This window comes from Scyliorhinus canicula, chromosome 20 (assembly GCF_902713615.1).
Source record: "Scyliorhinus canicula chromosome 20, sScyCan1.1, whole genome shotgun sequence".
NCBI lineage: Eukaryota > Metazoa > Chordata > Chondrichthyes > Carcharhiniformes > Scyliorhinidae > Scyliorhinus > Scyliorhinus canicula.
The window spans coordinates 4,039,402-4,051,993 of NC_052165.1; the positions used below are offsets into that span (position 1 = coordinate 4,039,402).

Sequence of the window (12,592 nt, forward strand, 5' to 3'; positions counted from 1 at the left end):
CCAAAGAATGGATTTGATGACATCAATCCTGATATATATATTTATGGGTTGGCCTTTTCTTGCCCTTTACTGAGGAGAGCTGAAATTTAGCTTCAAGAGAACAAATTGATTGGTCACATCAAGCAGACATTGAGTAAACCACAAAAATTCTGTTAACTAGCTGGCAGCGCTTGGAAAATTTTTAGTTTGGATTTTTATATTAGTTGAAATAAAGAAATCAGATGGTTATGTACTAAAACACAAAAGAAAATTAAACTTGTCCACAAAATGACTGGGTGATTAAATATTGACAGGCAGTATATTTGCTTCTTTTTGAGTGGTAACAATTATACTCCTATGAGATTAATACAAAAGTTTCAGTAATGTACGCCAACCAACATTATACAACCAATTTTAAGAAATATTTTTGGTTGTTGCTATACGTAAACCTGTCAAAAATCAAACACCAGAGATTTTAGTTTCCATACTGTCAGTATAATGTAAAGTTACACTTGTAATTTCCATAGAATCCCTACAGTGCAGAAGGAGGCCATTTGGCCCATCGAGTCTGAACCTATCCCCCCTAGCACCCCACCCAGGCCCTCTCCTGTGCCCTATGTTGAGAATTCCACCTAAACCTGCACATCTTTGGACTGTGGGAGGAAACCCACACAGACACGGGGAGAACGTGCTAACTCCACATAGACAGTCACCCAAGTTGGGAATTGAACCGGGTCCCTGGCGCTGTGAGGTCGCAGTGCTTGTTTGTGATTTCTCACAGGAGTTCCCAATCTCAGTGTTATGAAGCTGACAGATGGAAAACACTATTGTACTACGGGGAAGGGGAGAGGTCACAACAGGGCCATACACCCCAAGCTTCCCTTGCACAATCATCTCGCCTGGCAGGCTAAAGAACAACAATTGAAGTTGGAAAGTTTCAGAAACATCGCAAAAAGAAAACATGAACAAAACTTCCTCTTGAAAAACTTTCTAGGAAATTATTTAAAAATCACAGAATAAATTCCCGACTGACCTATAAAATCTACCGACTTGTCCAGCCAAGGCAAGATCTTCTCACAAAAGCTGTCATTGACTGGAACGCGTAGGAAGTGACTAACTGGGATAAAGTCAGGTTTTGGGCATGTGTTACTTGCATTGAGTACGTAGCCAATATCAATCTGTTGCATTAGCTCCTATATTTGAAATGAAACAAAGCATGTAAATACAATGAAATACTAATCGGTGCCGTTCAAATCATAGTACGCTCTCAAACTCAGCTTTACTTTGGCTTAATCCTACTATATAATTGTGATATAGTAAATTAGCTCCAGAAACACTACCAGTCCAACTTTACCTCTGTGAACTTGTGTGGGTTTTGAACGAATTAAAATCTCACTCCATATATTTTTTTGTATATTTTCATAGTAATAATGCTACAAAACACTTGTTTCTTTAATAGAAAAATTGAGGTAATTTAACTATAGTGGGTAGGGCGGTTATCCTGTGCAAAGTCAAAGGTTTATGCAGGCTAGCAGCTACACTCCTTACCCTGTTCAACACATCACGCTGGCAACCAAGATAAAGATGCGGAAGAATGCGAGTTGGGCCTGTGTTGGTTACAGGTAAACATGGCTGTGAAATGCTTGTTGGCACTACCGCAGATTTTCCTTCACAGAGGCCTGTGTAGCTGGATGAAAATGTGCTAAACCCACCTAAAGAAAACAGCAAAAAACAGACAAATGATCAGGGAACAAGTGAAAATCTTGGCAGTTTATTGTTCTGTGTTAAAGATCACCATTCTAGGAGAGTCTCTTCAAGGCTCAAACTCAGGTCCTGGATTTATACCTCTTTCCACATAGACGCCTGGCTACCCCTGCGAGTCATAACAACTGAAACATGACTCACGGAGCACAAATCATTCTACAGCACAATGCACTCAGATTAGACAGAAATGCACACACACTGTCTCAATTTTTAAACTGATGATTTTGTATAACTGTTGTCTGAAAAGCAATAAGGACTTGCATTTATACACTACTTTACATCCAGAATCTCAAAGCATTTTACAGCCAATTCAGTACTTTTGAAGTGGAATCACTGTCCTATCGTGCAGACTCACGATCAATCAGTTCTAATCCATGTGCTGCATGTCATTTCACGTTTTTCAGTCATTGCTTGAAGGGAAAACCACACTGTACAAAAGTTAGGTGATGATTCTAACCCACGTCAACAATTGGATTAGAGTTTATATGGCGGCACGGTAACACAGTGGTTAGCACTGTCGCTTCACAGCGCCAGGAACCCGGGTTCGATTCCCGGCAGGGGTCACTGTGCGGAGTCTGCACGTTCTCCCCGTGTCTGCGTGGGTTTCCTCCGGGTGCTCCGGTTTCCTCTCTCAAGTCCCAAAAGACGTGCTTGTTAGGTAATTTGGACATTCTGAATTCCTCCTCTGTGTACCCGAACAGGCGCCGGAATGTGGCGACTAGGGGCTTTTCACAGTAACTTCATTGCAGTGTTAATGTAAGCCGACTTGTGACATTAATAAAGATTATTAAATTAACGACTTAACCTTGCTGCACACCTTTCCTGCCATTTTAACTGCTCACTTCATCCAGGTTCCTGAATGTGTCCCAAGCTGATTTTAACCGCCCACACAGTGACCAATCCACTGAATGAAACCTGACCGCGTTGTATTCAGAGGCACTGCTGCCTGCCTGACTGACTGAAGGCGTGATTTAAGAGGCATTCCAACAATAGGAATGTGTGCTGTTTTGTTTTGTAGATTTTCTATGGGTTTTTGAGCTTAAAGACTGCTTTCCTGTCACATTTCACCTTATTCATCCTGATGAAATTTCAGCTCATCACAGCTACTATCTTTGCTTCATTGCTTTGGATGGAGGAAGGGAAGACCCATACCCAAGAAGAGTAGCTCAGGCCCATTAGAAGCTAGTAGGTCAGGAAGGCTGCTGGAATCAGGCTCTACTCAGCCCACATGGTCGATAGAACATTATTGTTTTGGATATTGAGAAGCAGTACATCAAGAGGTAGCATTTCACGAGGCAGGCTGCTGTTAATGTGTGTAGCCTTACAGCATGACCTGATTTCTGCTGACCGACCAAATCGTGCCACTGGCTGTCAAAGTCACAGGCACCCTTAACTCCTTAACCAGAGGTTAACAGGATATCACCAGCATCGCTCCCTCTACAATGCTCACTATATTAAGGCACAAAGCTGTATCTGCTAGTGCAACCAAATCATAACCTTTCCCATGTACATTCATTCCCATGTACAGCATTATTCAAAATGAATGTGGTGTGAGGACTTGAAACAGCGGCTAGTTTCCCTGATACCCCGGTTCTTAGAAAGTGCATTCACAAAGCCATCAAGAAACCAGACAACCAGTTGCCAGCTTCCGTCAACAGAAAGGACCATCACTCAATGGCCAGTTGATCTGATTACTGCAGGAGGATCGTAGAGTCTGTATCTGTTTCACAGGCAGGTATCACATATCCTTCAGCCTCTGACATTCAGCAATTTCAATCTCCCCCCCCCCCCCCCCCCCCCCCCCCGGCAAATGCTATAATCTCACCCTTAATCAATGTAAGTAGGAAATAAAGAGCTATGCAGAGCAGTTACCTTGGGCATTGAACATCACAGTGCACTGATACATGGAGAGCATTGTTAGAGCTGCAACTTGAATTAATAACTCCACATATTAACTACTTCAGCCAAATCACCAACATTCAAGAGCAGTATACCCGTTTAATTTTACTAGATTCACTATTCTCCCTACTCTGTAATCTATTTGTGTGTGTGTGAGAAAGTTGGAGTATTTTAAAAATAATTTTTATTGAAACATTGCAAAAACTATCCTCTTTTTTAAGAACTCAAGCAAACCTATCTGATCATCCTTTCATGGTCACTGCCATAAACAATTAAACACTCACTGAATTGTCAAACATAACCTGTTGCGGTTAAATGTGGCGAGGGGAAAGGAAGGAGACATTACCCCCTCCCTCCTCACCTAATCACAACGCCATCAGCAGTGAGAGTCCTCCTGACTAAGATATACCAAATTCTCAGGTCCATCAAAAACCCGTCACAACACATTTCAGGTCAATTTATGATTTGAAAACTACTTTGAAGCTAATTCCCAAAGAAAACAAGACGTTTACTTGTTGTGGAGGTCACCTCTCAAACAAAGAGGTACTGGCTGAAAAATCCAACACCATTGTTTCGCTAGTGTTGATTTTGTATCAATACACGCATCATTTAATCATTCTTCCTTCATTGCCATTAGATGACGTAACTTGTTCATGTGGCATTTTAATCATAAGTGCATTTTGTGGAAAGTTTTAGTATCACCAAAGGTTAAATTCCATTTCATTTTCCCAAAATAATACACATAACCCAATGCAAAAAGTTTTAAATTTAGCTTGCCGATAAATATTTTTACTTTCCTGCTCCGCAGTATTACACAGCTTTATGGGCCCTGTAACTACAAGAACAGATGCTCATTTGCATTTAACAGAAGTTCTAACAATGCAACATACGCCAACAGTCTGGCAAAGTGCTTACTGTCATGTAAATCAAACTACTTCATTCAGGAGCTAATGCACCTTAGCGATTATCTATTAATCATTAAAAGTATTTTTACATTAAAAGCAGATTTGACACGTGTCTCTCCCTTTACTGGGTTCCTTGCATTAATGAAACTGGACCAACTTTCTTAGAACTGGTAACTTCAGACCCAGGAGTCCATGGCCCTGACATTACAGACCTGGTGCCCAAAAATGAAATGAAAAATGAAAATCACTTATTGTCGCGAGTAGGCTTCAAATGAAGTTACTGTGAAAAGCCCCTAGTCGCCACATTCCGTCGCCTGTTCGGGGAGGCTGTTACAGGAATCGAACCGTGCTGCTAGCCTGCCTTGGTCTGCTTTCAAAGCTAGCGATTAGCCCAATGAGCTAAACAGGTTACTTTCCTGTCAGTTCCAGTCATACATATATAATGAATACGTAAAATATAAATTATAAATTGTGCTTCCTAGGATATCATTAATTGATAAATTTAGATTCGATATGGCATTTTAAATTCACACGAATAAAATAGAATTTATTACATTTAGATCTGATAGTACATCTAGGCAATATTTGCTCTGCATACTATTCCTGAAGCTTAACTATTCCATTTCTATTCAGTAATCAGGCACAACAGCAGTTGACAGATGCATTTATTTTAAAATTTAGACCACACGAGGCACAGATTTGTTAATTTATTTAACTCACTCAGTCACGGACACATGTAGACAGTACTCCAATTCTGTTGAACCATATTACAGAAGATCTGTTAGTTTATATCTATATTTACGTGTGGTATTTTAATAATAATAATAATCTTTATTAGTGTCACAAGTAGGTTTACATTAACGCTGCAATGAAGTTACTGTGAAAATCCCCTAGTCGCCTGTTCGGGTACACAGAGGGAGAATTCAGAATGTCCAAATTACCTAACAAGCGCGTCTTTCGGGACGAGTGGGAGGAAACCGGAGCACCCGGAGGAAACCCACGCAGACATATTGGTAGTAATGAAAATGAAAGATCAAATATTTTCCTAGCTTTAATCTGTGATGACATCAAGTACACGATTAGGCAACGATTAAAAGGGCAATAAGGCGGCCCACAGGGAAAGGAGGGAGAGGAAGGAGAGGGAGAGACTGGGGGAGTTGGAGGAGAAATTTGGGCTCCCCCGGGAAACATGTTCAGTTATCTGCAGGTAAAGGCATTTGCTAGACGGCAGGTGGAGGGATTCCCTTCGCTTCCCGCGAGTGACAGGGTGCTTTCGTGGGTCTGGGTCGGAGAGGGGAAGATATCTGATATCTACAAGGTAATGCAGGAGGTGGAGGAGGCGTCAGTAGAGGAGCTGAAAACTAAGTGGGAGGGGGAACTGGGGGAACAGATCGAAGACGGGACATGGGCTGATGCCCTGGAGAGGGTTAATTCTTCCTCCTCGTGTGCACGGCTTAGCCTCATCCAATTCAAGGTGCTGCACCGAGCCCACATGACCTGGGCGAGGTGAGTAGGTTCTTTGGGGGTGAAGACAGGTGTGTCAGGTGCTCGGGGAGTCCAGTGAACCATGCCCATATGTTCTGGGCATGCCCGGCACTGGAGGAGTTCTGGAAGGGGGTGGCGAGGACGGTGTCAAGGGTGATGGGATCCAGGGTCAAGCCAGGATGGGGACTCGCGATTTTTGGGGTTGGGGTGGAGCCGGGAGTGCAGGAAGTGAAAGAGGCCAGTGTTCTGGCCTTTGCGTCCCTAGTAGCCCGGCGAAGGATTTTGCTACAATGGAAGGATGCGAGGCCCCCAAGCGTGGAGACCTGGATCAATTACATGGCGGGTTTCATTAAGCTAGAGAAGGTTAAATTCGCCCTGAGAGGATCGGTGCAAGGGTTCTTTAGGCGGTGGCAACCTTTCCTCGACTTTCTGGCTCAACGATAGGGTACTGGGACAGTAGCAACAGCAACCCGGGGGGGGGGGGGGGGAAGGGGGGGGAGGGAAAAGGGGGGGGGGGACGATGACTATGTTTATTTAATTTAAATTTATTTTTAAGTTCTCTTGTTGGGGTTGGGGGGTGGGGGGGATATGATACATGTGTTGATACGGTCTGAGGGGTGTTACAGTTGTTATGGGTTATTTTGTTGCATTTCATTGTTGTTATATTTTATATTTTCTGTAAACAATTCCAATAAAAAAAATTTTTTTAAAAAAAGGGCAATAAGGCAATTCTAATTACTTCCAAAATGTTCGCTTCAAAAGTACTCTCTTGTGTATCATTTATATTTGTTTATTCATACATAGGATATAGGCACTGCTGACCAGCCGAGCATTTATTACTATTCCTAGTTGCCTTTCAGAAGGTGGTGGTGAGCTGTCTGCTTCAACTGCTGCAGCGCACTTAGTGGTGTAGGTACACCTATGGTGCTGTTAGAGAGGGAGTTCCTAAGTTGATGCCGGGTGGTCCGCCTGTTTTCATTCCTTACAGACGGTTTAGCAGTTTGATACAACTGAGTGCTGCTCAGCCATTTCAGAGCTCAGTTATATTGTTTGGTCAGACTAGAGAATTGTTTTCATCATTCATCACAGCTGCAGAATGTAATGTGTTTTCCAATGAACACTTCTGTAACCAACTTACACAGGGAGCCAGAGTTTCATTAATTCCTATGCCAAACTAGCTGTTTGTATTTAGAAAAATTCCATTTTGGAACTAACAAATAATTTATTTCAAACTCTCACGATTAGTGATCGTCTGGTGGACAAGCACAGATTAGGTAACAAATGAGTTTTCTAGGCTATTTCAGATGAACAATTAAGATTCCTCGGTGTCTGGAGTCACATACAGACCAGACTGGAAATGGAAAATGAAAATCGCTTATTGTCACGAGTAGGCTTCAATGAAGTTACTGTGAAAAGCCCCTAGTCGCCACATTCCGGCACCTGTTCGGGGAGGCTGGTACGGGAATTGAACCGTGCTGCTGGCCTGCTTGGTCTGCTTTAAAAGCCAGCGATTTAGCCTGGTGAGCTAAACCAGCCCCTGGTGAGCTAAACCAGCCCCTCTGGTTGAAGGGCGGCAGATTTCCTTCCTTGAAGGAAGTTACTAAACTAAAATTAGTTTAAACAACAATCCATTCATTTCAGATTTATTCAGCTGAATTTAAGTGGAGGGATTTGGACACATGTCCCTGGACTCCTGGTGCTGTCACATGACCAATCGTTCACAGTGCCTCAAAGCTGACCACTTTGCACGGAATACCTGAATAGTGGGATTTAAAGTTGGCAACTAAATATTATGGCTAGACAACGACAGAGAAAATGCTGGAAAATCTCAGCAGGTCTGGCAGCATCTGTAGGGAGAGAAAAGAGCTAACGTTTCGAGTCCAACGACTCTTTGTCAAAGCTAACAGACAGAGAGAGTGGGAAATATTTATACTGTGGTGTTATTACCCCCCACACACATCTTATCCACCTTTCCTTACCCTTTCTCCTCTTGACTTCCCCATCCCCTCCCCCCAAATCAACATCTGTCACAGTTCACCCTCTAATGTTAGTTTCCCTGCCGTTTGACCTTTCACATCTTTTGTCCTCTCTGGGTGCTGCCATTAACACTCTTTCACCTTGGTATCTGTGGCCATTAGCACCCAGTTTCCCTGGGTTTCTGTGGCCATGACTCATCTTTCATTCTCACTCCACAGTATATATATTTCCCACTTTCTGTCTGTTAGCTTTGACAAAGAGTCGTTGGACTCGAAACATTAGCTCTTTTCTCTCCCTACAGATGCTGCCAGACCTGCTAAGATTTTCCAGCATTTTCTCTTTCGTTTCAGATTCCAGCATCCGCAGTAATTTGCTTTTATAGCTCGGCAATCCACTTTCTTCCCCCAGCAAACTCCAGGGCTGGGAGATTGATTGCTATCATAGAACATACAGTGCAGAAGGCCATCCGGCCCATCGAGTCTGCACCGACCCACTTAAGCCCCCACCTCCACCCCATCCCAGTTACCTAATAACCCCATCTAACCGTTTTTGGACACTAAGGGCAATTTAGCATGGCCAATTCACCTAACCTGCACGTCTTTGGACTGTGGGAGGAAACCGGAGCACCCAGACGAAACCCACGCAGACATGGGGAGGATGTGCAGACTCCTCACAGACAGTGACCCAGCGGGGAATCGAACCTGGGACCCTGGAGCTGGGAGGAAACTGTGCTAACCAGTGTGCTACCGTGCTGCCCTAATTATCGTTAGTTAATAACTTCATCTTCGCTGTACGGTACAACTACTTTGATGATTGAAGGCAAGCCAGATGGACCTTGGCTATGTTTTTGTTTATCCATTTCCGTAATCCTACAATCTCTGTGATGTTGAGGTAGGGCTACAGAACGTTCCTCTGATCAATAATTGACTGTGGTCTCTCTGTGACCTGTACTTTTCTTTTAGCCTGCAGGTAGCTCTGTGCAACAGAGGGACACATCTCTAGGTTCAGCCTTGCTGGTCTGACACACTCTTCTGCATAGTGTCGATCTTCTAGCCTGTCGGTGGTCAGAGTTTCTGCGAGGCTGTGTGTTGTTCATTGCAGTGGTATGCAACGTACCAATGGTGCTGTCCTTAGCACCCAATGGATGCCAAGTTTTGGGCCACTGGGTCTGAGCTCAACATGGTGACTGGAACCGGCAGGCAAGGGGCAGGAAAATATACAAGGAGAAAATATGTAACATCTGTGTGATCAGTTCACATGGAACTGAGAAAAGTAACTGATGTAAACATTTAACCAAAATGACAAATTGCATTAAAGATTTAAGATAAATGGTCAGGATTAATAATTAACTGAACATGACATCTGGTGCCACAAGTACATTCAAAACTCAGAGCATCACAAAATGCCGACAGAACAATTAAGGTAACAACCCACAGACCGAGATTGAAACATACAAAAATGTTGCTTTTTGAACATAGCCCTTTCACAAGACTTTCAAAATATCCCCAGAGCAAATGTTTCATACTGCAAAGTTATTAGAACCTTAAGAAACAGAGATCTAATGGACATGTTCTTATGCAATCCCTTTTTCCTTCAGCTTTGTCCCCTTATGTTGCAGAGATAGACTCTTAGATCACTTACAAATGATACATGTGGACCACACACACCAGCACAGACCAGTCTATGCTGGAATTCCACAAAACTGAGCTCGATTCAAAATTACACACTCCTCAACGTTGAAAATCCAAGTTGAATGGGGCCCTGGGCTGAGACCAATGCTGGGCAAGAACTCGGGTACCATCAGCAACAAGGCAGCGTGATTTGTTGGTAAACTAAACCACACGGCAGCAAATCTTCCCAATCAACTTGCATTAATTCATGAAATGTTTTAAACACCCCAACTATAGTTAACTCCCCCAATAACAGACAATCGCGTTGATTCCCCGAGAGCGGGCCATTCTCTGCATGCCTGCCCATTGTGGCATTCTCCATTAATATCGCTGAAGAACGCTGTGTGGGCCACTATCCGAGTGGCCCCGTAGCACCATGTGCTCACAGTATATCGAGGCAAGTTCGCAAATCACAACTCAGTGCTGCTTGAACAAATTTCTCCTCTTCATTCGTTACGCTTGATAAAATGACAGTGTTGAGCAAGGTAAAACATGCCGTGCGAACCAGATTTCCACAACAGATCTTCCATCTATTAATGACTGAACAGCATTTATAAGACCATAAATATTCATAGAATCCCTACCGTGCAGAAGGAGATCATTTGGCCCATCGAGTCCACACCTACCCTTCAAATGAGCACTCTACCCATGTCCACTCCCCCGTCCACCCTGTCCTATCCCCATAACCTAACCTGCACAAGGGCAATTTAGAATGGCCAATCCACCTAACCTGCACATCTTTGGACTGTGGGAGGAAACCGGAGCACCAGGAAGGAAACCCACATAGACACGTGGAGAACGTGCAAGCTCCGCACAGACAGTCACCCAAGGCGGGAACTGAACACGGGTCCCTGACGCTGTGATGCAGCTGTGCTAACCACTGTGTCGTCCTGTTTTCTGGAAAATTCACGTTCTAGAGTTCCAACTGATCTGAGGTTTCACTCAATCTAGTGACCAAAACCCAAAACGCAAGGTTTTTCACACCATTCTGGTGTGATGGATGTAGGAGTTTCAGATATATTGTACTCTATGTGTTAACAGTCTGAGCTGCAGTCAGGTTTTTAAAATAAATCCTAGTTTGAAGATTTTGGGAGCCAGGGATGCAATTAAAGCACCGTAAAAGGCGTGGGCTAACCCTAACCCTACCCCTGACCCTTGACCCTAACCCTGACACTACCCCTAACCCTACCCCTTGACCCTAACCCTGACCCTAACACTACCCCTAACCCTAACACTACCCCTAACCCTAACACTACCCCTAACCCTAACCCCAGCCCTAACCCTGCGGAGATGGTTCGGTTTCAGTTTAGTAAGATAATGGAGCCAAAATATCAGGATCTTTGCAGAAAAGCAGTATTAGTTAAGTTTTAAAATGGAGATGTGAGCAGAAATCAAGCATCTCGGTTTGGTTAGAGATATGTCTGTAGCTAGATTAGCAGTTTCTTTCCAAGCAGTTCAGAAGAGCATGATTAGAAAGTCAGCTGAAAGCAGCTTCTGAAGAAATATAGCCATAGTTTCTGCATGGTTCTCACAGGGTTCAGGTCTTTTCAGTGTCAAAAGAGCTCTCTCAAAGAACATCTCTGTAAAGCAAGTGTTCCTGAGGGCTAACTGTAGGGGCTGGTTTAGCACAATGGGCTAAACAGCTGGCTTGTAATGCAGATCAATGCCAGCAGCACGGGTTCAATTCCCGTACCAGCCTCTCCGAACAGGCGCTGGAATGTGGCGGCTCGGGGCTTTTCACAGAAACTTCATTGAAGCCTACTTGTGACAATAAGCAATTATTATTATTATTGAACAATGGATAGAGGGCTGGGATTTTTTATTTGAGTGGGAATAACGATACCAGTTCAGGGTTATTGTGTCACTGTATTGATTAGCATTGTTTAAGGGGTAATTGTGAGCTATTTTCTTATGTGCAGTTTACGATATTTTAATAAGGTGTTCGTAATAAAGTTTGTTTTAATAAACCATTATCCTATTTTTTTTTGAGTAATCGCTCCTGCAGTCAGGTATCCTTTCCTCACAGTCTTACAAAGTTAACATAAAATATTAGGGTTTCTATTCAGTGTCCGAGCCACTGTTGTGTCTGGACCAGGATCGTAATACTGGAAAGTTCCTCAGGACAACCTTCTAAAAATATTATTTCATAGCCCAAACATGCCACAATCCACAGGATTAGATAAGATTTAACAGCGCTGAAGTCCATTCATATTTCTAAAGATTGACGACTGTTCTCCCATTCCAGGACTGCCAATTTCTCAATACTTATTCACGTCATTCCACTCGTTTAAATCAGAACCAAATTATATTTGCTGAACATCATGTACTAAATCACCAGCTCGAATGACTCTGGGTTACTTGGGATCTCTGTAACACAGGCTCAATTATATTCATCACCTGCTCTTGAATGCCCTGAGGAAGTGGTGGTGAACAACACTGATGATTGGTTTACTAAGCGATATCAGAAGGTTTTAAGAGCCAAGTTGCTCTGTATGGGGCTGGGACATGTGTCGGGCATGCCGGGGGGGGGGGGGGGGGCCTTCGGCAGGACCATAAAGTTCCACCAATGGGAGGAGGCAAAAGAATCCTGTCCCTAGTGTAAGAATAATACATAGTATAATGCCCTGTCCTTCTAAATTGGTATATCTACATGCTATACTAAACTGTCTTCTGTCAGAACAACTGACTAATAAGAGGAAGTGAAAGTTGCTGTAGCCCCAGAGGACCGCAGACATCTCTACCTTCGAGAGAGAGAGATCTGCAGGTATCACAATCCCACATTTGACCTGAGGGTCACCACACCTCAGATGAGGGACAAGTTTGAGAAGGTGGGGACTTTATGGTAACATCAGCTGATAGGAGAATTGAACCCGCAGCGTTGGGAGTCATTCAGCCTCACGAACCAGCCGTGCC

At 43.5% G+C, this 12,592-nt stretch overlaps 1 protein-coding gene across 2 annotated transcripts in view; it reads right to left on the reverse strand.

Annotated features, from left to right (window-relative positions):
* The window catches only part of dusp16 (dual specificity phosphatase 16), a 183,660-nt gene that overhangs the window by 16,136 nt on the left and 154,932 nt on the right, over nucleotides 1-12,592 (reverse strand). For both annotated transcript variants that reach the window (XM_038780055.1, XM_038780054.1), the window contains 2 exons: nucleotides 1,528-1,691; nucleotides 1,013-1,172 (listed from right to left, as the gene is read on the reverse strand). In XM_038780055.1, coding sequence (XP_038635983.1) covers nucleotides 1,013-1,172; nucleotides 1,528-1,691 — 324 coding nt within the window. The remainder of the gene's footprint in view (nucleotides 1-1,012; nucleotides 1,173-1,527; nucleotides 1,692-12,592) is intronic.